The 24,381-nt window shown below is 42.2% G+C and overlaps 1 protein-coding gene across 1 annotated transcript in view; it reads right to left on the reverse strand.

The window, feature by feature from the left end:
* Window positions 1-4,300: 4,300 nt before the first annotated feature.
* Hspa4 (heat shock protein family A (Hsp70) member 4) overlaps window positions 4,301-24,381 on the reverse strand; it is a 49,542-nt gene continuing 29,461 nt past the window's right edge. Inside the window, exons 8-19 of the mRNA XM_042688788.1 lie at window positions 23,836-23,912; window positions 21,287-21,438; window positions 21,003-21,109; window positions 20,531-20,664; window positions 19,201-19,382; window positions 18,244-18,333; window positions 14,029-14,181; window positions 13,171-13,296; window positions 10,260-10,367; window positions 8,027-8,146; window positions 6,627-6,788; window positions 4,301-6,443 (exon numbers count right to left, since the gene is read on the reverse strand). Coding sequence (XP_042544722.1) covers window positions 6,237-6,443; window positions 6,627-6,788; window positions 8,027-8,146; window positions 10,260-10,367; window positions 13,171-13,296; window positions 14,029-14,181; window positions 18,244-18,333; window positions 19,201-19,382; window positions 20,531-20,664; window positions 21,003-21,109; window positions 21,287-21,438; window positions 23,836-23,912 — 1,618 coding nt within the window. The 3' untranslated portion in view covers window positions 4,301-6,236. The remainder of the gene's footprint in view (window positions 6,444-6,626; window positions 6,789-8,026; window positions 8,147-10,259; window positions 10,368-13,170; window positions 13,297-14,028; window positions 14,182-18,243; window positions 18,334-19,200; window positions 19,383-20,530; window positions 20,665-21,002; window positions 21,110-21,286; window positions 21,439-23,835; window positions 23,913-24,381) is intronic.

Here is a 24,381-nt window from a genome sequence, read left to right on the forward strand (position 1 = left end):
CTTGTAACTGGTGCTGGAAGAGTCTCTCTTCCCCAGGACAAAAGCATCATTAGCACCTGTGAAGCTGTTAGAACTAGCACATTCTAGACCCTGCTGCAGATCTACTGACAGTCTAAAAGTGAAACCAGGAACTGTGCTTGTAAGGAGTCTCAGGTGCTTGCAGTGTACTCCGGAGTGGGGAGCTCACAGATTCAGGAGGGCTTTCAGCCGCTTCCTCCCACCCTTATGCCTGCTTCTCTGCTTCTGTCTTTTGTTTCTTCTCCTGATTATTTTTTGCCAGTCTTGGAGCTTTGCCAGTCAGGGCCTGGGCACTGCCTCTGAGCCTCCTGTGCTCAAGGCTAGCACTCTACCACTGGAACCACAGAGCTACTTCTGGCTTTTTCTATGTATGTGGTACTGAGGAATCAAACCCAGGGCCTCATGCATGCAAACACTCTACCACTAAGCCACCATCCCAGCCCCCTCCTGATTGAATTTTACGGTCACCTGGGAAACAAACTGGTCCAGACAGAACTTGCAAGAAGGTAGTGCCAGAAAGCAATCATCTTTAAAGGGACTGGAGGCTGGGCACTGGTGGCTCACACCTGTAATCCTAGCTACCCCAAGGCTGAGATCTGAGGATTGTGAGATTCAAAGCCAGCCTGGGCAAGAAAGTCCATGAGATTCTCCAGTTAACTACCAAAAAGCCAAAAGTGGAGTTGTGGCTCCAGGTTTGAGAGGAGGAATAAAAGCTAAGGGACAGTGCTCAGGTCCTGAGTTCAAGCCCCAGTACCTGCACCAAAAAGAATAGACCTAAGTAGATTGAGGTCATTACAGAAGCAGGAAGCCCGTACTCCCTACCTGGGGGCTAAGGACATGTGTTTCCGAGCCAGGATCCTGGCCTGGCTGAGGACAGGAAGAATCCTGAAAGCTGACCACGGACTTCCTTATGCCTAGACAGCCAAGTTCTTTCCCCTTCAAAGGGCAAGTCACAAACCTGCTTTGATTCCTTGTATGCTGTCTTCTGTCATTTCATGTGGTATCAGCACTGGGGTAAGGCCAAATTCTAGAGCTGGAGAAATAGAAGATTCTAGACGCTGTCATTCCCGAGCAAAAGGCAGTCCACGATCAGCACGTGGCACAATCTTACTCTCTCCACCTCACTCAAACCTGTTGAAGTGGAATAAAGGACTTTGTTAAGTCACACTAGTTTTGCTTTAACTCTCCCGAAGACGAGTAGATGGCTTCCACAGCAAGTCGCAACTGTGGGTTGACACGGTCCTGCAGCCCAGCTACTAAGACAAAGGGCAACGGCGCCCCCATGTGGCAGCATCAACACTAACTGCATGTCACCCAAGACCAAAGGGGCCTATGAGGGACTGGGATTCTTGGGGTATGAATGCCACTTGAAATTTTCATTGTCCAATATTTGTTATCCATAGTCAGCCACTGTCTGAAAACATTAAATTGAAAATTCCACAAATAATTCATAATTTTTTTTCGGGTCCGGAAGTGGGGCCTGAACTCCGGGCCTAGATGCTGTCCCTCAACTCTTCAGCTCAAGGCTAGCGCTCTACCACTTGAGAAACAGCACCACTTCTGGCTTTTTTTCTTTTTGCTTATGTGGTGCTGGGGAATCATGCAGGGCCTCATGCATGCAAGGCAAGCGTTCTACCACTGAGCCACCTTCCCAGCCCCAATTCATAATTTTTTAATCACACACCTCATACCATAATGATAATCTCATGCTGTCCCTTGCGGGGCTGTGACATCCCTTCTGTCCAGGGTGTCTGTCATACCCTATCTGCCCATTTTGTAGTAGCCATTTCGGTTACGAGATTGACCGAGTCAGTGTTGTTGACCTCAATTACTGTTCCTAATTTATACATTTACTACAGATGTAAAAATAAAAATCATGTGCACACACACAATTTAGTTGGAGTAAATACCCCACTAATAAGGAAGCACAACTATAATGCTATTTCCAGACAAATTTAGTACACCTTTCTCCAGGTTAATAATGCTTCTCAATGAGCTGGCATGAGGATTCCTGGCTCTACCATGTTTTATGAAATCCATTCACCTTGCTCCTTCCCTAATTTAGGAAGTGCAGGGTTGAATAAAATGATTCAAAATGCCAGACTCAGCCTGTACTGGTGGCTCTATGCCTGTAATACTAGCTACTTAGGAGGCTGAGATCTGAGGATCAAGGTTCAAAGCCAGCCAAGGAAGGAACATCCTTGAGATTCTTAGGTTCAATTAACCACCAGAAAACCAGAAGTGAAGCTCAAAATAGTAGAACACTAGCCTTGAGCAAAAGAACTCAAGGACAACACCCAGGTCTTGAATTTAATGCCCAGACCTTGAGTTCAAGAGCCATGACTGGGAAAAGGGGTGGGGGTGGGGGAGAAGCCAGGCTCATGCCAGTAATTCTAGCTATTCAGGAGACTGAGATGAGGTTCCTGACTCAAAGCCAGCCCCAGGGAATGAATGTCCTGCTTTTTCTGTCTTGCCAGCACATGCCAAAACTGGACCAGTAAAGCCAAGACTGGGCCTGGCACTTGTCCATGGATATTGGGCAAATTCAAAGTATCATCTGCCATCCCCCTGATCCCCTAGAAATAGACGTTTATTTTCCCATGTGTGTTGCTCATACTTTATGTGGGCTTTTTTTTTTTTTTTTTTTTTTAACATTTCTACTGTTGAAGTAACCGATGCTTAAGAAGTCATGTCCTAAGAACCCAGTGGTTCATGCCTATAATCCTTCTCAGGAGGCTGATACCTGAAGATCACAGTTCAAAGCCAACCTGAGCAGGAAAATCTACACGACTCTTGTCTCCAATTAACCACCGAAAGCCAGTAGTTGGGGCTCTAGAGTTCTAGCCTTGTATGAAGTTCAGGTTCAAGGCCAAGTACATGTTACAGAACTGTTCCCCTCTCCCACCCCCCCCAAAAAAAAAAGTCACAGGAAAACAGCATTCCAGGACTCAAGGTCCTGTCTCAGGTCCAAGGTCTCCAGATGACTGTGGGAAACACCCCCATTTGTAGAACCCTGCCCAACCTCCCTCCTCTCCCCTCCCTCCCTCTTCCTGGCCAAGAGCTCAGATACCTTTAGCCTACTGAGCTCAAAGCCCTTACACCAATCCCTAAGAGACAATAAGCACACATTCTATCACCTAACCCAGGACCCCAGCCTTTTTTGTGCTTCTTCAGATAGGGTCTCCAATTTCCTAGTAGAGGCCAAGATCCAACCAAGATCCCAAGCAAATGGGATTACTGGTGTAAGCTACTATACCTAGCTTCTTTGTTGAGATAGGGTCCTTCTGCCCAGGCCCAGGACCACAGGTACGCATCACTATACACAGCAAAATAAGGATGGTTTTTGTTTCACATCTCCAATTGTTGGAAGCCTTTTACTTTACACACTTCCTAAGGGCATTCCTGAAAAATCTCCCCTTTTAAAACATCTAAATAACTTCCTAAAGAGCACCAATATCCCACTATCTTCCCTATGAAGACCACTGCTGTGCCCGAGAAGCCTCCAATTACTATATCTTACAGCCCAAACCCTCACCAACCCAATGTAAGCAGAATTCTTCACACACTTCCCATCCAAGAGGCCCCATTGGAAAAGTTTGTAATTGCTTTGGTTTCCTTCCCAGCACCCTCTTGTGCAGGGTCACACGCCAAACGATCCCAGAACTCATGGAAGCTATCTGGGCCCTGGCCCACCTCTGGATGGCTGGGCCTAGGCTCCTACTCCAAGAACAGACACAGGAGAAAACCAAGCTCACCACACACATGCTTATACCTGGCTAGACCAAGAGAGTGTAAGATGCATGACTGAGCCCCAAGGCCCTGAGCCTGGGGCAATTAAGGTTATCTTCTGATGACTTCTGCCCCTTGCCACACTTGTAAGAACCCTGCATTCACACAAACACCCATCTCTCACACACCCCATTCATCAATCAGGACAGCAATTGCTGTAGCCGCTTCCTGCTTTGGGCATACCAACCTTGGCACCTACCTTCTGATGCTGTCAAACCTTCAAAGAAAGGCCCATGGGGAGCTCACACACTCTGAGGAGCAAGGCAGGGATTCCTACATTGGAGCAGCCGAGTAGGAGTGCGGGCCAGGGATATCGCCTCATGTCCCAGGAGGCAATGACTGCACTGTTACTCTGACCCAAGGGCTCCAACAAGGAGTTTTTATTTTTCTCCCTCCACTCCCCCATCAATCCCTTTTCCAACATGTGCACAAGCACACACACGCGCGCGCGCACACACACACACACATTAGGAAATTAAGAAAATCATTCCTCTGCGTTTAAGACAGGTTTCTTTTATTAGTTTTTCCTAAACTTGTCTCATGTTTACTGAGTATTTTTCTTTAGTGTAAGAATGTGGAGTTTTAACAAACCAATTTGGATAACGCAACCTGGATAAATACTTGTTTGCACACAAGTTATCAATCCCCATTCTCTGGCCTGCTCCATGGAAATTTAGCTGGTCTTACAGCCTGTCTATACAGAGGGCAAGCAGACCACATTTTATTTTTCCTCTAGTTTTTAACTTTCCAATCCACCCCCATCCCGACACCCAAACCCTTCCCCGCAACACACACACACACACAATGTTTAGAAGAAATGGCCATTAAGGACTGAGTCAGTTGCATAAGAGTTGGCTTAATCCCGCAGCCAGCACTTTGAGGGGCTACTGGCCTCAAGGCAGGCCAGCTGAAGTTCCCTCCTGAAGCACACCCAGGAAAGGAAAAAAGAGGATGCTGGAGGCCCAGGGCTCGAGTCCCGTGGAGGGGGGAGAGGGGAGAAGACCTCCACCGGCAGCCTCTCCCCTCTGTACACAGTTGTCTCTGTAGCGCCTAAGGGCGGTAACATTCTAGACACTTCCTGGATGGACAGAAAACACATTCTAGCTATGCACAGTATAAGCTTATTTCCAACACAGGCCAGTACTCACAGAGACGCTGTTACACAGATTACCAGTTGTTACAAAGATCCAAAACATAACCAACGAAACTTATTTTATAGTAACAGTTGCTAAGGCAAGTAACCAACTCTGGCCTTTAATACAGGCTCTCCTTGACGTTTCCAAAACACCCCTCCCTACCCTTGTGCCCCCAAAGGGCACCGAGGAACACTTGGGCACACCTGATCCGTATGGCTGCATATTAAGAAATGTGGTGCCGCTGCAATGCCGGGCTCCGTGTTCCCAACGCTAATCTAGGACTCTTCCCATGCAATCCAGTGTATCTGAGGTTTCTCATCATCTGTCAGCTGTTGAACAAATACAAATTGGCAGGTTCATGACAGATATTAACACTTAAACATAAAAGTAACCATGAATGAGCCTAAGAACTTTTAATTCTTATCCCAGGGGTTTGGGCTGAATTTACACAGAACATCTGCCACCTGAACAAACAGGCCGGGATCCAAATCCTTATACCATAATGGAACAAGGATCAACCATTTCCTCAGACTTGCCATGCCCATATGGGACAGTATTTAATCTGAACTGAGGAAATAAGCTCGCTTTAACGCTTGGGGTCTTCATGAATACACTTTCAAGAAGTATCTCCAAGTCTAAACTCAAGTTTATAACTTGCTCTGAGGGAAGAGAGTATTTCCAAGAATAGCACATGGCATTTACTGGGAGCTCTTTCCCAAAGGGGAGGAGGGAGGGGGAGGGCTGGGGGTGAAGCGTGAGGATGCCTGGGATCCTCTCCTACGTTAACACATTCCAGGCCGAGCTCTGGCCCTGAGAGAGAAGGAGCCCCTACCCCAGCCCACACCAAGCACACAACCTTGGTGATAATCTCTACAATTGATTTTAGAAGCATAAATCGAGCTCCTTGCCATTTAAGTAATAATGCAAAAGAGCCTTCTTGGCAGCTAGTCATAGCTGTTGCTATAGCTCAGCTTTCCAAAACAAACATTCTTCTAGAAGCATGATTAAACAAAAAAAAAAAAGGAGTGAAGCGTAAGCTCAGTAACACTAACTGGGCTTCTAAATAGTACCATTATGAAGAGATACAATGCACTTATAATTTCTGTACCTAACTATTTAGAAGTCAAAATGCTCCATACATTACCTATATCCCCCGCCCCCCCCAAGATCCCCTAAAAACTGACTAAGAAATCTCCAGTATTTGCTTGCTCTAGTTGATATTTAGAACAAAGTTGACAACTTAAAGCTTTATAATAGTCTGTTTTAATATAAACAAGTGTTGGAATCAATCAATCAATCAATGTCCATCTCAGGAAGCTTCTTGTCCGTGTCCGAAGGCACAGCCGTGTCCGCACCCTGCTCCGTGGCCCGAGAGCCTGGGTTGAGGTCTTCTTGTCCGTCCACTGGTCCGTTCTGCTCAGCATTTTTCTGCTCCTCTTTCGGAGGTTCCACTTTGGGTTTGGGCTTTGAAACTATAGGACTACAAATACTTGTCAGCTCCTAGAATGTGAAGAGAGAAAAACCATAGTTTCTTAATCAGTTAGTAAGTTTAACAAATGACAGGCTTCATTCACCCTTTCTGGCCAGATCCCAACCCCCAACCTAAATGAAGTTGTCTCCTACAGGGCACTGGAGGACTAGAGATCAAACTAATGCTGACAAGAAATGACAGTTCACTATTACCTTAATTTTAGCTTCAATCTCTTTTGTCTTGACAACAGGATCCACAGTCAGACTCTGCTTGTTCTGTAAATTCAGCCTGGTGTTCATCCACTCCATTGCCTCGTTCGTGCTTTTCTCTACCTTCGCTACATCGGCAGCATCCAAATGGTCGTACTGGTCCTCCTGCAAGCGCACAAGGTCAGGCAAGTGGTCATGGGTAATGTCTACCTGACCTATTCAGCATCTCTCAAACAGCTCAAGAATGATCGTGTGGCCTCATCATTGCAGAAGACAGTAAATATTCAAGAAAGGAATGGCCCTAATTTCTCAGACACTGAGGAAACAGATTTTAAGGGCAAGAAAAAGATGTAAGGGGACAATTAAAAAGCTCCAATAGTGTAAATGGGTGTAGCTTTTACACAAAATCTTAGGAAAATAATGTCACATTGTAACAAGTTACTAAGATACTACAGGCATGCTAGTCTGGAACAAACACAATAATGAATACAATTTTTAAAAGGAGGCCTTTCACAAGCATAATTTACTGACAATCTATCAAAGCAGAGAGGGGTATAGCTCAGCGGCAGAGTGTTTGCTGGGCTCAGGCTGTGACTGTGCAGACTCCCTGGGGAGCCAGGGAGGGGACAAGAATATAGTAGAAAACAGAGAGGTCAGAACCCACACTATGTAGTCAAACTAGAGCTGAATTCCAGCTGTTCTGGCTCAGAACCTTGGGTCTCTTCACATTGGAAGTCACCCACATATGGTGACTCTAGCACCTACTTTTTTTTTTTTTTTTTTTTTTTTGGGGGGGGGGGGGGGGGGTCCGGTCGTGGGGCCTGAACTCTGGGCCTGGGCGCTGACCCTCAGCTCTTCAGCTCAAGGCTAGCACTCTACCACTTGAGCCACAGCGCCACTTCCGGCTTTTTTCTTATGTGGTGCTGAGGAATCGAACCCAGGGCCTCGAGCATGCAAGGCAAGTGCTCTACCACTGAGCCACCTTCCCAGCCCTCTAGCACCTACTTTACAAGGGCACTACGGGAGTCAATATTTATGGAGTATGTTATAGAATACTCAAAATCCTTGTTAGGTAGTTTACTGTTGAGATAGTACTCCATCTGCGTAACAAACCACCTAAATTTAAAGCCTAACATGTTCACAAGAAGTCCAGCACAGAACATGCTGCCTAATACAGAAGAAGCATTTTACAATAAAAAAAGGGAAATTATACAATACTTCTAGGTAGAATTCTAGATTCCACCTATTAAAGAGAAACAGCAAATCCTATGGTTCTTGATACATCCATAAAAAACATTGCACATTACATTAAGAGAAAGTCTGCTAGGTAATATCATGAAATTTAACTCTGCAAATTAAGAGTAAGAATATATGACAAAAACAAAAACAAAAGACACCCTTACCTTGTTTTTGAAAGAGCTGATTACTTTCATATACTGTTGGATTTGTTTGCCTAGTTCTTCAAATAATTTTGGTCTTTCTTCAGATTCCTGGAACCGTGTCTTAATGGGTTGGCCTAAATTCTTAACAAAAGAGAGAATACATAAAGTCTTCCTAGGGTAAACATTTGAGGGTTGTACTATTTCTATTCTGACTAAATCTGGATATGAGCTAAAGTACATCTAATCTCCATAATTCATATGTGCATGTACACAACTCAAAATGTTTCAAAAATCCAAGCACTGGTAGCTCACACCTATAAACTTAGTTATTCAAGAGGCTGAGATTTGAGGATCACGGTTCAAGGCCAGCCTGAGAAGAAAAAGTCTGTGAAACACTTTGACTCCAATTAACCACCCAAAAAGCCAGAAATGGCTTTGATTTATTTATGTATTTATTTTTTGGCCAGTCCTGAGGCTTGAACTCAGGCCCTGGACACTGTCCCTGAGCCTCCTTTGCTCAAGGCTAACACACTCTACCACCTGAGTCACAGTGCAACTTCCAGTATGTGGTACTGAGGAATTGAACAGAGGGCTTCATGCATTGCCAACAGCCTTGAAGCTGTGGTTTAAGTGGTAGAGTGCTAGCCTGGAGTAAAAAAAAAAAAAAAAAAAAAAAAAAATCAGGGATAACAACCAGTTCAAGCCCCAGGACAAGCACCAAAAAATACAGTAAAATAAAATAATAATAATAATTGTCTCCCCAGACTACTGGAAATCAAATGCTGCCACCGGCTGGGTAGAGTATGTGCCTCAACACTGCTTCCAGACTGAAGCAGTTGTCATCTGAGCCTTAGTTCTCAAAACACGGGGGGGGGGGGGGGGGGGGAGAACACCACGACGACGACTGGGGGACCAAAACTTACTTCCCTCCAAACAGAGATACACAATACTAAAGTTTATCTGGCAAAAACTTTTTAAATTAAAAATGAACAACACTTGAATGTGTCTGATGAAGCCTTTAGAGCTAACCACCTCTCTTACTAGGTAAGGTTAAAGACAACTATGGTGATGAAAAACCAGCAAAACAGCCTGGAAGAAGACTCTGTGGAACCAATGACCACTTCTTCAAATACTCAGGGAAAAGGAAAAGCCACTCACACAGGTTCAGGGGACACATCAATAAATGTATGCATTTTATTTGGATCCTGATTCAAGCAAACTAAAAAATAACCATTTACTGAACAATGGAACTTGAAAAATGAATAAAACAGTGACATTAAGGTGTGATAATGGTACAGTATAAAGCTGTGTTTTCTTTAAAAATACACACTGCAATGTTAACTAAGTACTTAAATCATGAGATATTTGCTTCAAACAATTGGGGATGGTCTGAGAAGCAGAACAAGAATGAAACAAACGGGCTGGGAAGGTGGCTCAGTGGTAGAGTACTTGCCTTGCATGCCTGAGGCCCTGGGTTCGATTCCTCAGCACCACATAAGCAAAAAGAAAAAAGCCGGAAGTGGCACTGTGGCTCAAGTGGTAGAGTGCTAGCCTTGAGCTAAAGAGCTGAGGGACAGCATCCAGGCCCAGAGTTCAGGCTCCACCACCGGACCCCCCCCCCCCCCCCCCCACTAAAAGAAACAAACTGGCCTAGTGACTAAAGCCTCTAGTGACCAAAGTCTCTCAGAGTGGACTCCTGACTACGTTTGCCAGGAAGATACATAGTACTATCCTTGAGTGACTCCACTCAAGAGGTCAGTCTCAACAGCCGTCTGGTACAAACCCAGTAGCAATACAGGGCCAAGACTAAAGGGAAATGCACATCCTTGTGTACTTGCATCCCTTTTCAAACAAAAGCCCTCAAGGGTCAACAATAGTCTTCAAATACAAAACCGGATTCTTTGATCACAAATCAAAACTACATACATGGCCCCATCCACCCCAACTACAAACAGAATTTCAGGGTCACAGATTCCACATGGCTATTCTTTGTATCTCTAACCCCAAGAATGCAGGAAATTTTTAATTCAGTGGAATGCTGGAAATCAAAATCCAATTGACAGAGAAACAAGTAGTTATTATGAGACTCTAAAAGTGAAAATAACAATGAGCTTATATCATAAAGAGTATTCTCTAAATCACAGATTTTACCCTGTGATTTTTAACATGACATGAGAATTTGTTTCAGCTGTATGCTACTCTTCTTGAAAACTACAAAGGTTTGGAGTATTTCTAGTCTCAAAGAGTCACTTACTTTTAACTCTGTCAATTTATCTACATAAACTTGCTTTGGCTGGTCTTCTCCATCTTCATACAACCAATTTTCAGTATCTTCTAATTTCAAGGTAAAACTGTTACGATCCTAAAGATAAGAAAACATTGTAAACAGATCAAAAATCAATTGACACCTGGTAGGTGGTACATTCCTGTAATCCTAGCATTCAGGAGGCTGAGGCAGGGAGAACTCAAGTTTGAGGCCAGCCTGGACAACACAGCTATCTCCAAAACCTAAAAATTCACAATACACAGAATGCATCGATTTTTCTGGAATTTGCTTTAAAATTAATGTAACAAAGAAATAGATGATATAAAAAACAAGGCTGGAAATGGTGTTATTTTTTTTTTTTTTACAAGGTACAGGTTATTTGTATAGTATTATTTATGCTAGAAGGAAATTGGATTGCATTTGAAGATTTCACAACTAAAAATTCCAGTTAAAAGTTAAAAAGTGGGCCTGGGAAGGTGGCTCAGTGGTAGAGTGCTTGCGTTGCATTCATGAGGCCCTGGGTTTGATTCCTCAGCACCACGTAAGCAGAAAAAGCTGGAAGTGGGGCTGAGGCTCAAGTGGTAGAGCGCTAGTCTACAGCTGAAGAGCTGAAGGACAACTCCCAGGCCCAGAGTTCAGGCACCATGACTGACCAAAAAAAAAGATTTAAAAAAAAAGTTAAAAAGCCAGGCTGGGAAGGTGGCTCAGTGGTAGAGCGCTTGCCTTGCACACAAGAGGCCCTGGGTTCGATTTCTCAGCACCACATAAGCAGAAAAAGCCCGAAGTGGCGCTGTGACTCAAGTGGTAGAGTGCTAGCCTTAAGGTGAAGAGCTCAGGGACAGCACCCAGGCCCAGAGTTCAGGCCCATTGACCAGCAAAAAAAAAAAAAAACAAAAAACAAAAAACAGTTATATGCCAGAGTCAGACACAGGTGGCGCACAACCTGTAATCTTAGCTATTCAGGAGGCTGAGATCTGAGGATCACAGTTCAAAGCCAGCCTGGGCAGAAGTCTGTGAGATGCTTATCTCCAATAAACTACTCAAAAACAGTCAGAAGTGGTACTGTGACTCAAGTGAGAAAGAGCTAGCCTTAAGCACAGAGGAGAGACAGTGCCCAGGCCCCAAGTTCAAGCCACAAGACTGGCAAAAATAAAGTTTAAATAAATAAATGTTAATGCCAGTGACTCAAGTTGTAACCTAGTGGTAGAGTACCAAGTTCAAAACCCAATTGTGGAAGGAAAAAACAATAAAAATAAAACAATAAAAGCTGGGGATTAATGGCTTATACCTGTGCCAGCTACTGGGGAGATTGAGATCAGTGCAAACCCAGACAAAAGGTTCTAGAGAATCCCCCCATCTCAACAGACAGGTCTGGGCACATATGGGGCACTTGTGGCTCACACCTATAATCCTAGCTACTCAGATGGCTGAGCTCTGAAAATCAAAGTTAAAAGCTAGCCCAAGCAGAAAAGTCTTTGCAACTCTAATCTCTTAATTAAGCAGCAAAAATCTGGAAGTGAAGGTGTAGCTTAGGTGCCAACCCTAAATACGGGAGTGTGAGGCTCTAAGTTCAAGCCCCAGTACCATGCACACACAAACATATACACAAAGGCTGGGGCATAGTGGCACACATCTATCATCCAGCTATGAAGTGTTAAGAGGATCATATCCCGGGCCACCCTAGAAAGCTAAGACTAAAGCAAAACATGGATTAGAGGCATGGCTTAAGTAGAATCCTTGCTTGGCAAGTTCCATAGCAACAACAACAACAAAAAAAAACCGCATAAACAGCACTCAAATATGTCAAAAAATGGTATATAAAGTGATGCATGGGGCAGAGGCAGTGGCTTACCCTACAATGCAAACCATCCAGGAGGCAGATTGGAGGACTGAAGTTTGAGACCAGCACAGTCAAAAAAATTAGCCAGGGGTTAGGAGTGTGTTTCAGAGGTAGAGTGCTTGCCTAGCATGCATGAAACCGTGGATTTGATTGCTAAGTACCACTTAAACAGAAAAAAGCCAGAAGTGACTCTGTGGCTCAAGTGGTAGAGTGCTAGCCTTGAGGGAGGGAAAAAACAAAAAAAACACCAAAGGATAACGCCTAAGCCCTGAGTTCAAGCCCCAGAACTGGCCAAAAAAAAAAAAAAAAAGCCAGACCTCATCTCAATCAGTAAAACCCCAGAACTGGCCAAAAGCAAATTAGCCAGACCTCATCTCCATCAGTAAAACTGTGGTGGTGCACAACACCCCTGTTATCTAGGAGGCCTGGGTAAGGAGAAGTGCAGTCCAAGTCCAGCCCTGGGTAAAAACGCAAAACTCTACTTAAAAATTAACTGAAGCCAAAAGGAGGCTGAAGGTATGGATTAAGTGGTCTAGCAAACTGAAGCCCTGAGTTCAAACCCCAGTACCACCCCCAAAAAGAAAAAGAAACTAACACACTAAAACTAACCTATGGGAAATACTACCAAAAAAAAGATACTAAATAAACTACAGGGCTGAAGAGAGGGGTATGATTCAAGTGTTATTGATTGCCTAGCAAGCACAAGGCCTTGAGTTCATATAAACTACCCCCAGTAAAGTACATTTTAAACCATCAAGACATACACATAGGGCTGGGAAGGTGGCTCAGTGGTAGAGCGCTTGCCTGGCATGCCTGAGGCCCTGGGTTTGATTCCTCAGCACCACATAAGCAAAAAGAAAAAAGCCAGAAGTGGTGCTGTGGCTCAAGTGGTAGAGTGCTAGCCTTGAGCTGAAGAGTGCAGGGACAGCGCCCAGGCCCAGAGTTCAGGCCCCATGACCGGACCCAAAAAAAAAAAAAAGACATACACATAGACTAAAATTCCCTAACACAGTTCTAGATGCTCCTAGAAGACACAGCTTACACTGCAGCCACACTTACATCTTCACTCACAAACTTCTCATATTCACCACCAAGCTTGTCTCTCATTTCGTACACATATTCTTCCACGGCGTTCTTAGCATCATTACGCTCCTTCTCTAGTTTGTCCTGCATGATCATCTTACCCTAGGAAGAGCAACAACATAAGTAAAGACAACTACAACAATTTCCTATTGAAGTACTTACTAAATAACCAGTGTAACGTAAAAGTACAGAAGCATTCTTCCCTGAATCCTTTTAGTTCTGTGAATCCCCTAATAAAGATAAGCCGGAAGACTAATTGATCAACAAATGGTAAAGGTCAAGGAGAGTTTGAGTGGGTTTAGGAAAAACTGATACTCAAGATACCAAAAAAAAAAAAAAAAAAAAAAAAAAAAAATCAAGATACAAAAAAGAAAGACTACTGATATATTCTGCTGTATTATTTTGAAACACCAAGAAAAATTGAATTTATTCACAGTGTAAATGCTAAAGGCCTGTAAAACAAAATTATTTTGAGATGGAGCAGGTAATTCAAATAATGCTACCATTAATGCAATGTTCTTTTTCCTACTGATCCACTCCCATGACCCACCCACTTCAAGCACCCTCAAGTCTCTAGTGAACACCATCATCCCTAAGATAAAAATAATACTGTCAGACATCTTACAACAGGGTTTCTGGCAATCAGACATTAATGTTAGTAGTGCTATAAAGAATTTGGGCTTACCATAGAATCTATTTCTTATACTATCCTTATTGCCCAAATACCTAAATTATTTTCTCAAAGCCCAAACTAGCAAAAAAATGCATGGACACAACTAGACAAGAATCTGATTATAATCATACTATTTTGTTCTAACACACTGAAAAACCAACCTCATTTTCAATGTACAAGTTGAGCATCTCTCGGTCTATCTGCCATAATAGCTGATTCTCAATTGGCAGGTCCACAGTACTGGTCTTCACTTTTGCCTTCTTGGCTTGAGGTGGTTGGTCCGTCTTTTTGTCTTTTGATCCAGCTTGAGAAGTCTGAAATTTAAAACAATCATTAAAAACAAGACATATAGGCTAACTTGAATTTCAAAATGGGTCAAATGTCAAAAGCTACTGTGGTTTCCAATGATCTAAATAACTCGTAACTATACTAACTCGATTATAAATATGATACAAAGGATGCAAGAGTTAAGCTCAGAGATGGAAATGTGGTTATCAGGGATTGGGAAAGGGGAAAATGGGGAGTTCTTTCACAGGTATAAAGTTCCATTGTGCAAAAATGAAGTTCTAAAGATCAATCATACTCCAATATACAGATACTTTAAAATGTAACCTTTGTTGTATGCATTTTGACACAATTAAAAATTTTTTAATTTGATTTTTTTATTGTGAAAATACACTACAGAGGGGTTACAATTACATGGGCAAGGTAAAGAGTACATTTTTTTTCTTTTTGGGTCCGGTCGTGGGGCCTGAACTCTGGGCCTGGGTGCTGTCCCTCAACTCTTCAGCTCAAGGCTGGCGTAAAGAGTACATTTCTTATCAAGCATTGTTGCCTCCTCCTTTGTTTCCCCTTCGCATCTCAACCCCCTCCCCATAACGCTCCCCCCCCAACAATTAAAATTTTTATAACATTATATACATAGCAACTCCTGCAAACCCATAACCAACCAACACACAATCACTATTTTTACGTTTTAGAGCCAGGAGCTGGTAGCTCACACCTGTAATCCTAGCTACCTTCAAGAGGCTAAAATTTGAAGATTGCAGTTCAAAGTCAGCCTGGGCAGGAAAGTCCAATTAACCCCCAGAAAACCAAAAATGGAACTATAGCTCAAAGTGGTAGAGTGTTAGCCTTGAGTGCAAAAGCTCAGGGTATGTCCGGGCCCTGCATTTTAGCTCCACAACCAACCAAAAAACAAAAAATTTTAGGCTGGAGATTTAACTCAGAGGCAGAGTAGGTGTCTAGCACTCCCGATGCCCTGCGTGCTATTCCCAGCACAGGAAAAACATAAAACTTTTGTCTTCCTTTCTCATCTAAACACAGGTATGTGTATGAAATCAGTGTGGAGAGGGTATCACAGTGTGATCTCTATAATGTCTATAGTTATGTACATTTCCACAAGGACTGAGATCCCATTTACCTGACATAAATGCACAGATGAGAAGGCACTGACCTTTATCCCTTTCTACACATTCTATTCTTTTTTTTTAATAAAGATTTTTTTTATATTGTAAAGATACTATACAGAGGGTTACAGTTACATGAGTGAGGTAATGAGTACACTTCCTCTTGAACATTGTTACCCCCTCCATTGTTTTCCCCCTACAATCCCCCTCCCTCCCTACCTTTCCCGAGGTTCTTTTTTTTTTTTTTTTTTGATTACACATTCTATTCTTCAAAGTGTCTACTCATACACTATGCAGTTTTCTTTGGGTTTTAGTGATTTCTTTCCCCACAACTAATTGTGTCTTAGTTTTTTCAAATTTTATATTTCTGTCTCTACAAGTTTTCATCACTTCTTCTATGCTTGTCAAGCCTTTCCTTGTACACTAACTCAAAAAATACTTACATTTTTTAAAGAAAACCTCACTGTATAGCCTAGACTTATAGTATAGTCTAGGCCATAGCCTTCTTGTTGGAATTACTGGTGTATCCAACCATGCCCAGTCTCATTTCATTTAGAAACAAAACTAAGAAAGGCACTTCTGCTCCTAATCCACCCCACAGATCAGGACAGGAAACTTTCTATGGCTCCCAAGCATGGCGAAGAGGGCTTGGGCATGAGGTCTTGTGATTCTTCCTCATTCACCTATACACACTGACCTATACAGAGTTCCTACTCTCTCTCAAGTTGAATGGTTTTCCATCTTGGAAAACTCCAAGGCAACTAACAGAATCTGCAAGCACAATCTCTTTAGTCCATTTCTTTGTTGGGGGATGGGGTTTGGCAGTGCTAGAATTTATATCAGGGCCTTGAACTTGCTAGGCAGGCCCTCAACTGATAAGCCATGTTTTCAGGTATTTTGAACTTTTTTTCTTTGCTAGTACTGGGGTTTGAACTTAAGCCCTTGCACTCCAGCTTTTTCACTCAGCTGGTGCTTTACTACTTGAGCCAAACCACACTTCCTGTTCTGGCTTTTTGTTGGCTTACTGGAAAAAAGTATTACAGATTTGTTTGCTCACACTGTCTTGTAACCTTAATCCTCAGAACTCTTTTCTGAATGGCTATTTTTTGTTTGTTTTGGTACCATTCCTGGGCTTGAACTCAGCCTGGGCACAGAGCCCAAGTTGCTCACTTGAACCACGCTACCCTTTTGGCATTTTGGTAGATAAATGGAGGCATGAGTTTCATGGACTATCCTGCCTGGATTAGCTTTGAACCATGATCCTCACCACTGGCACCTAGCCTTTCTTCTTTTTGAATATTACTTGCCCAGCTAAAGGAAAGCAAGTAAAAATCTTGTTTGCGGACATGAAAATGGATAACATGTTTTAGCAACCTTAAGGCTCTGCCAATTTTGTTGAACACCACAATGAGAAATTCTTAAGAGCCTGAGATTATACTCTGCAACTGAAGAACAGTCTCAAATAACTAATGTAGGGGGTTGGGCTCAACAGTAGAGCCTAATAAAAATACAAGGCCCTGAGTTCAAGTGCCTCAGTTCTAGTACTGCCTACCCCGCCCCCAAAAGGGTTGAAAATATTCAAAAATGTTACACATTGCTGGGAAGGTAGCTCAGTGGTAGAGCGCTTGCCTTGCATGCATGAGGCCCTGGGTTCGATTCCTCAGCACCACATAAGCAAAAAAAAAAAAAAAAAAACAAAAAAAATGTTACACATTAACTTTAGCATGTATCAACTACTTAAATATAGTCAGTATTTTCAGTCTTTCAACAAAAAGACATGAGGAAGGCAGCTGACAGACTCTGAAGAAAAAAATCTTAATTCTCAATAGTATCAAATAAACTATGATGGTGTCTCAGCCACAGCCACCAAGAAAGCAGCATGAACCATTCACTTAGCCTAGCACAACTAAGGCCTCCAAGTGCTGTCCTCCCATCCACCATCTAGAACAACTGAAAAGACATCTCACAAAAATGCCCTTCCCAAATACACTACAGAATTGTGCTAAAAATTATCTAAATAATAAAGTACAACTACCGTCCAAGGCATATCCTGCTCAGCCAAAATCTTGCACAGTACTGCCTTATTGGCAAAAAAAAAAGGGGGGGTGGGGGAAGGGTCGGTCATAGGGCTTGAACTCTGGGCAAGCACGCTACCACTTGAGCCACAGCACATTTCCAGCTTTTTCTGTTTATGTGGGGCTGAGGAATCGAACCCACGGTCTCATGCATGTGAGGCAAGCACTCTACCACTAAGCCACCTTCCCAGCCCCATTATTGGCAAAATTCTTACAGGCAGTTTTGAGCAAGCATGGTTTAAAAAGAAAAAAGAAATTTCAAAGGTTTTAAATCCTTACGCACATGCTCTGCAGTTCAGCTGCCATGTAGCTCTCAGCCCCACATTATCATTGTGTCATCTGATGCTTGTTTGCCTCCCTTTAAATTTTGTGCACATATCCTCCCCAAAAAAGCAACTGCAAAAGTATGGCAATCCTTTCAAGTCAAAAAGGGGACATCATGTAGTAGTTTAACCAATAAAGGAAAAATTGTAGATTATTACCAGGTGTGGTAGCTCATGCCTGTAATCCTAGCTACTCAGGAGGCAGAGATCTGAGGATCATGGTTCAAAACCAGCCCGGGCAAGAAAGGCTGTGTGAGACTCTTATCTCCAATAAACCACCAGAAAACCAGAAGTGAAGCTGTGGCTCAAATGGTAGAGCACTAGCCTGTAAGAGCTGAGTGACAGTGCCCAGGCCCAGAGTTCAAGCCCCATGACAGACAAAAAAAAAAAAAAAAAATTGTTGAAAGACGACTATTTTTAGTGTGGTGGAAGCTGGACAAATACCCCTAGTACATACCTAACTATGCACCCAGGGCATTCAGTTTTTCCCAACTAGGATTTTCTTGGAACCACATACATTCCCACAGGGCCTACTATATATGAAAAGTCTCAATCATAACAACTCATACCTCCATTTCTTCGGACTCCGCCTTATTTTCTGCTGGTGTCTGCTGCTGTTGCTCTTCCACATGTGGTTCTTCCTGGTCCACTTGCATCTTCTGAAAAACAGGTCAAATTAAATCCTGGGAAATGCAAGAAGTCTAAACTGCCTTCATGACATACCGACAAAGTCAGATGGTATAGAATTCCTGCTCAAGTACCAGCACTCAGAATACCTAGGCTCAAATTCCACCTATGGAATATACTATACTACCTGGAACACAAAGTTTCCATTCTTAGATCAACTAATATAATCTGTACGAAGAGGGTAACAGTTGCCCCACACATATATTAAGGTGACCAGAGAACTGTTGTATAAACTACAGCACTCAAGAGTACCCCAGGGCGGCATTGTTCACAATCTACAAAATACAAACTCAAGACTCCATGAATTTCTCTAAGCTACCTCACAAGCAATTTCTTTCCAAAGTCTTAACTTTTCCAAGCAATTCCTACACCTGCATTTTCAGCCTTAGAAAGTACAGCCACTGCATGCATTGAGGAATGTGAACACACTGAAGAGTTCTCTCAACAGCAATTCATTATTGAATATGGAGAGGGTGAAGGCTCCCAACACCTGAAATTTATATGAATACTCGAGTACTTTGAACATTGTTAATGCTGATATCAGAACACTTCAAACAAAATCTGAATATGAGATCCATCTTAGTTTAAGCTTTGAACAAAAGCGTAATATGAATCACTACAAATGGATAAGCAATTTATTCTATTTGTTAAAAAAAAATAAAGACACAAGAGTGTTCTTCTATAACAAGAATCAATTTCCACAAACTATAAAAATGGCTCAACACACTGGAGTAGTTAGACGTGTATAAACCTACTCTCAGCAGCTCACAGTCTACCTGCTATCACATCTAGACAAGTCACTTGAGGCCAATATATATGATATAAAATAACCAGATTACCTCTTCCTCCTTTGCATTTTGATCAGTTTCCATAGGTTCCTCATTTTCCTCAGACTTGTGCACTTCCACTAGGGATGCACTGGACACACTGAAAATGCCATGAACATTTACTCGAACCTTGACTTTCACTTTTGAACTGGAGCCATCAGACTGGGGAGTGACTTTCTGAACTGAAAACTGAGCTAGGGACATGAGAGATACAAGAGAACAGTAAGAGGATGAATTCAAACATGAATACATGCTCACACTGCCAGGTGATGTTCAGTGACAGATCAGCAACACAACACCTCAAATGAACAAAGTGAGCATTCATCCCTAGAATGTTCCTGAGTCATCATCAGATTCTTCTCACATATAGTCAAGCTCATCCTGTTCCAACAAAGGGCTCATATATTCCAATTTCCTTTGCCTCCAGTTCCTTATTTCATCTTTATTTGCTATGATAAACTTCCTGCAACAGACATGTCATATTCTCATCTACCTGCTTTTATCATTACCAAGAAACTGCCATTTCTAGATTGTTACTATGCCAGGCTTCTATTTAGGTTGAATTCCCACAATGCTGCAACTGAATTATCATGCTATTCCATCAGGAAAGCAGAGGTTAACTTTTTTTCCACAGCTTATACATATCAGTGAAAACACTTCCAGTTCTTTATCCAAAAAGCATAGATCAATTTTTGTTACACAACTGTAGAGTTTTTTCTTCTTCTCATCTGGCAATAATTCCAGAGTCTATACATATAAAGATTTCGAAACCTAGAACACACTAACCTAACAAACTGCTAATGATTTTGTATGTGCACCTTGTAACTATATGTTAAAAGTCAGAACTGATTTAACTCTTCTACACACCATCAAGCACCAACTTATGCACAAAGTATAACCATTCAGAGAAATACTACATGTACAGTTGGAGGCTCAATTAAGAAACAATCCCGCTATTTCTGAACCTGGTAGTTAAGAATGGAAGAGATTTTCTTACAAAGCCTAAATTTTAGAATACCACATTTTTTTTTTTTGGTGGTCCGGTCGTGGGGCCTGAACTCTGGGCCTGGGCGCTGTCCCTCAGCTCTTCAGCTCAAGGCTAGCGCTCTACCAATTGAGCCATAGTGCCACTTCCGGCTTTTTTCTTTTTGCTTATGTGGTGCTGAGGAATCGAACCCAGGGCCTCAGGCATGCAAGGCAAACGCTCTACCACCTTCCCAGCCCAGAATACCACATTTTTAATTGCTGCCCATTCATTTCTCCAAGTAGATGCAAAGTCTTACTATTATTATATTATTTCAATTTCCAATTCAAATCATTTTTTATTTCTAACTCTTCTTACCTATAGCAGGGTCTGGATAAGGCAAATCCTGAGGAGAGCTGTAATAAGCCTCGAGAGTGAAAGGCTCCTTTCTATAAAATGTGAGAACTTTAGAGAAAGGAGCAGCATGATTTTTTGGGAAGACTTCACAATCACTAAAGGGAGGAAAAAGACAAAAATCATTCAGAATTCAAACATCTAAGACTTGGTAATTACTGTATAGCTCAGTCTTCTCTAATGACATTATTTCTAGATTTTAAGTGTCCCAAAATACTCTCTTCTCTAAGTAAAAAAAGAAATACACCCAATCAGCACAAAAAGACATAATAGCAGTAAGACCAAGTATAGGAAATCAGGGAATAAAATTAACTAACAATAACTGTGCCATATATTATGCCAAAATATTTCAGAGTTGTGTACGGTGGAGGACAATTTATTACTCAGACTTAACACTGAATTAACTAAGTATACAAATAATAAGTAAATGTATTACCTTGATCCTTCTTCAGCTGGTGAATTCCATCTCAGCGATATTGGATATGCTACCACATCGGTGATAGAAAATTCTCTGACTTTGAAAGCAGGCGATAAGATTGCACACTAGAATGACAATTTTTGCAAATTTCATTTGCAAGTGGACACTAAATGAACCAATATCACTACCATCATGATTTTAAGACACCATCACTGAGGATAATCTTTAAATATTTACATTAATGACTTAATGGTGTCAGTCTAACTTTTGTTGCAATGATATAAGAGCAAAAGAAAACTTACCTGCAGTGCACAGCCTCGAGTGACCGCTTCATCAGCATTTAATGTTGTACTAAGCTCTTTACCAAAAAATTTACTGATCTTCTCTTTCACTGCAGGGATTCGTGTGGCACCACCAACAATCTCTACTGCATAAATGTCTTCTTTCTTTAACTCTATATTTAAATAATTAGACATTTAGGGCCTGATGATAGCTCAAACCTGTAATCCTAGCTATTCAAAAGGCAGACATGGAGAGGGAATCGTAAGACATTATTAGAAAAATAACTAAAACAAAAAGGAGCTGAGGGTATGGGCTCAAGTGGTAGAATACGCACTTAGCAAGTCCAAGGCCTTGAGTACAAACCCTAGTACCACCAAAAAAAACCCCACACATAATTAGAAATTTAGATTAAAAAAATCTTGATGCTAAGTACTAGTGGCTCCCATTTCTCATCCTAGCTGAACTCAGAAGGCTGAGATCTACATAATCTCAATCTAGCCCAAACAGAAATGCCCACGAGACTATCTCTAAAATAACCACCAAAAATCTGGGCTAGAGGCATATTCAAACCTTAGTACTGATAAGAAATAAGCTTACAGCAAAATAACTCCGACTATATAACTAACTCCTCATTAACTCTTCATCCCTCATACCCTACTCCAAGATTTTATACGCATAGACATAGAAGTGCGTGTTTTGATTCTCAAGTTATAGGAAGGGAGGGGAGGCACAGAAATAGGATTTTAAGGCCAACAACCTATGTCCTATGGTATACAGAACTGGCACAGTCCTACACAAGGAATTATTATAAACATCAACTAGCTAAACATCTAAGTATGCTGTACCAAAAGAAGGCTTTCACAACCCTGACCTGCCATGAAAGAAAGAGAAATATTCAGTTTTACCACTAGACATTCCAGCATTTTATTCACAAAATACATAGTATACAGTTCACATTAAAACACAGGTACTCATGAGAAGTTAAGGAGGTACATTACCAAGGCTCCACTTTTCATCACTAAATACAAACTTAATACTGCTTGTTTTCCTAGTCACACTTTATCATTATCAACCACTACTTCTATTTCTTGAGAAGAATTAACAATGGGAGATAAATCAGGCACAGTGGTGGGCGCCTGTAATTCCAGCTATTCGGGAAGGTAAGACATCAGGATTCCATGAGCCCATGAATTCTACATGACTCTGGGCAATGAATGTACTGAGACTCTTTCGCAAAAGATAAAAAAATAGGAGAATGGGGGCATAGGACAGGAAAACACGAATATCTGTCATTATCACTTTGAGCTTTTTGTTGTTTCGTTTTGTTTTTGTTGGTCGTGGGGCTTGAACTCTGGGCCTGGGTGCAGTCCCTCAGCTCTTCAGCTCAAAGCAAGTGCTTTACCATTTGAGCCATAGTGCCAACTTTGATTTTCTGGTGGTTTATTAGAAATAAAGAGTTTCATGGACTTTCCTGCCCAGACTGCTTTGAACTTTAATCCTCAGATTTCAGCCTCCTGGGTAGCTAGGATTACAGGCATGAGCCACCGGCTCACTTTGAACTTTAAAGCCCAAGCCTATGTTGAGCTAACGCTATATCTCAACACTCATTGAAACAATGGCAACCAACAACAGTATACTCTAGGAAAACATTTTGTTCAAGAAGGTTAGAAAAGTAATGTATTCTGAAATTAAAAGGCTACCTTCTAGCTTAAGACAAAACTGAAATATCCTAATAAAGAAGTAAGTGTCTACCATACCTTCCTTTTGCTGTATATTGTCTTTCAGCTAACCAAGGATTCACAGACAGAAAAAAATTACAAGACCACACTACAACCCAACTGAAAAAAGAACTGTAAGCAAATAATTCAGAAGTTAGTATCTGAATGATTTTGTTGTTGTTGGTGGTGGTGGTGGTGTGGGGCTTGAACTCTGGGTCTGGGCACTGTCCCTCAGCTCTTCAGCTCAAGGCAAGTGCGCTACCACTTGAGCCACAGCACCCTTCAGGTTTTTTGATGGTTTAAGTTTTCTGGTGGAGATAAATTTATAGGCTTTCCTGCTCAGGCCGGCTTGGAACCATGATCCTCAGATCTCAGCCTCCTGAGTAACTAGGATTACAGGCGGGAGCCATTGGCGCCTGGCCCTGAATGATTTTTAGTCTGTTTTTTTTTTTTTGGGGGGGGGGGGGGGGGGCGGGAGGTCGTGGGGCCTTAACTCTGGGCCTGGGCGCTGTCCCTCAGCTTTTCACCTCAAGGCTAGCGCTCTACCACTTGAGCCCCAGTGCCACTTCCGGCTTTCTTTTTCCTTATGTGGTGCTGAGGAATCGAACCCAGGGCCTCATGCATACAAGGCAAGCGCTCTACCACTGAGCCACCTTCCCAGCCCCCCCGAATGATTTTTTTAGCATCCTTATAAGATTGCCTTGGGGAGCAGTAGTACCCAAGGGGAAAGAAGTATAACATGGAACTGAAGCTGACAAAACTGATATTGCAGAACTGTATGAATTGGGGGAATAATAAATAATATTCTCCAAAGGTTGAGAGATACACAAATGTCATCACAAAATACTTACTGGCTTGTTCTAAGACACTGCGAAGTGGTGGCTCCACCCGAGCCAAGAGATCATCACACATCTCCAGAAATTTGCCTCTATAAACAGAAACAATAGGATAGATCACAATTCATGTCTATGTGGAGTATATGACTAATTTTAACACAGTGTTGGCATGAATATAGAAAACTTGGACCCCCACCTACATTCCTGGGTAATGTAAAATGAAGTTTAGCAGATCCTCAAAATGTTAAACCTGAAAGTTATCAAAATATTCAGTAATTTCACTATAGATTTGCAACCAAAAGAATGGAAAATGTAGCCTAGCACCGGTGGCTCACGCCTGTAATCCTAGCTACTCAGGAGGCTGAGATCTGAGGATCTCGGTTCAAAGCCAGCCTGGGCAAGAAAAGGCCGTGAGACTGTTATCTCCAATAAACAACTAGAAAACCGGAAGTGGCGCTGTTGCTCAAGTGGTAGAGCGCTCACCTTGAGCTGAAGAGCACAGGGCAAGTGCCCAAGCCCAGAGTTCAAGCCCCATGACCAACAAAAAAAAAAGAATGGAAA

This window comes from Dipodomys spectabilis, unplaced genomic scaffold (assembly GCF_019054845.1).
Source record: "Dipodomys spectabilis isolate Male_0828 unplaced genomic scaffold, ASM1905484v1 ptg000119l, whole genome shotgun sequence".
NCBI lineage: Eukaryota > Metazoa > Chordata > Mammalia > Rodentia > Heteromyidae > Dipodomys > Dipodomys spectabilis.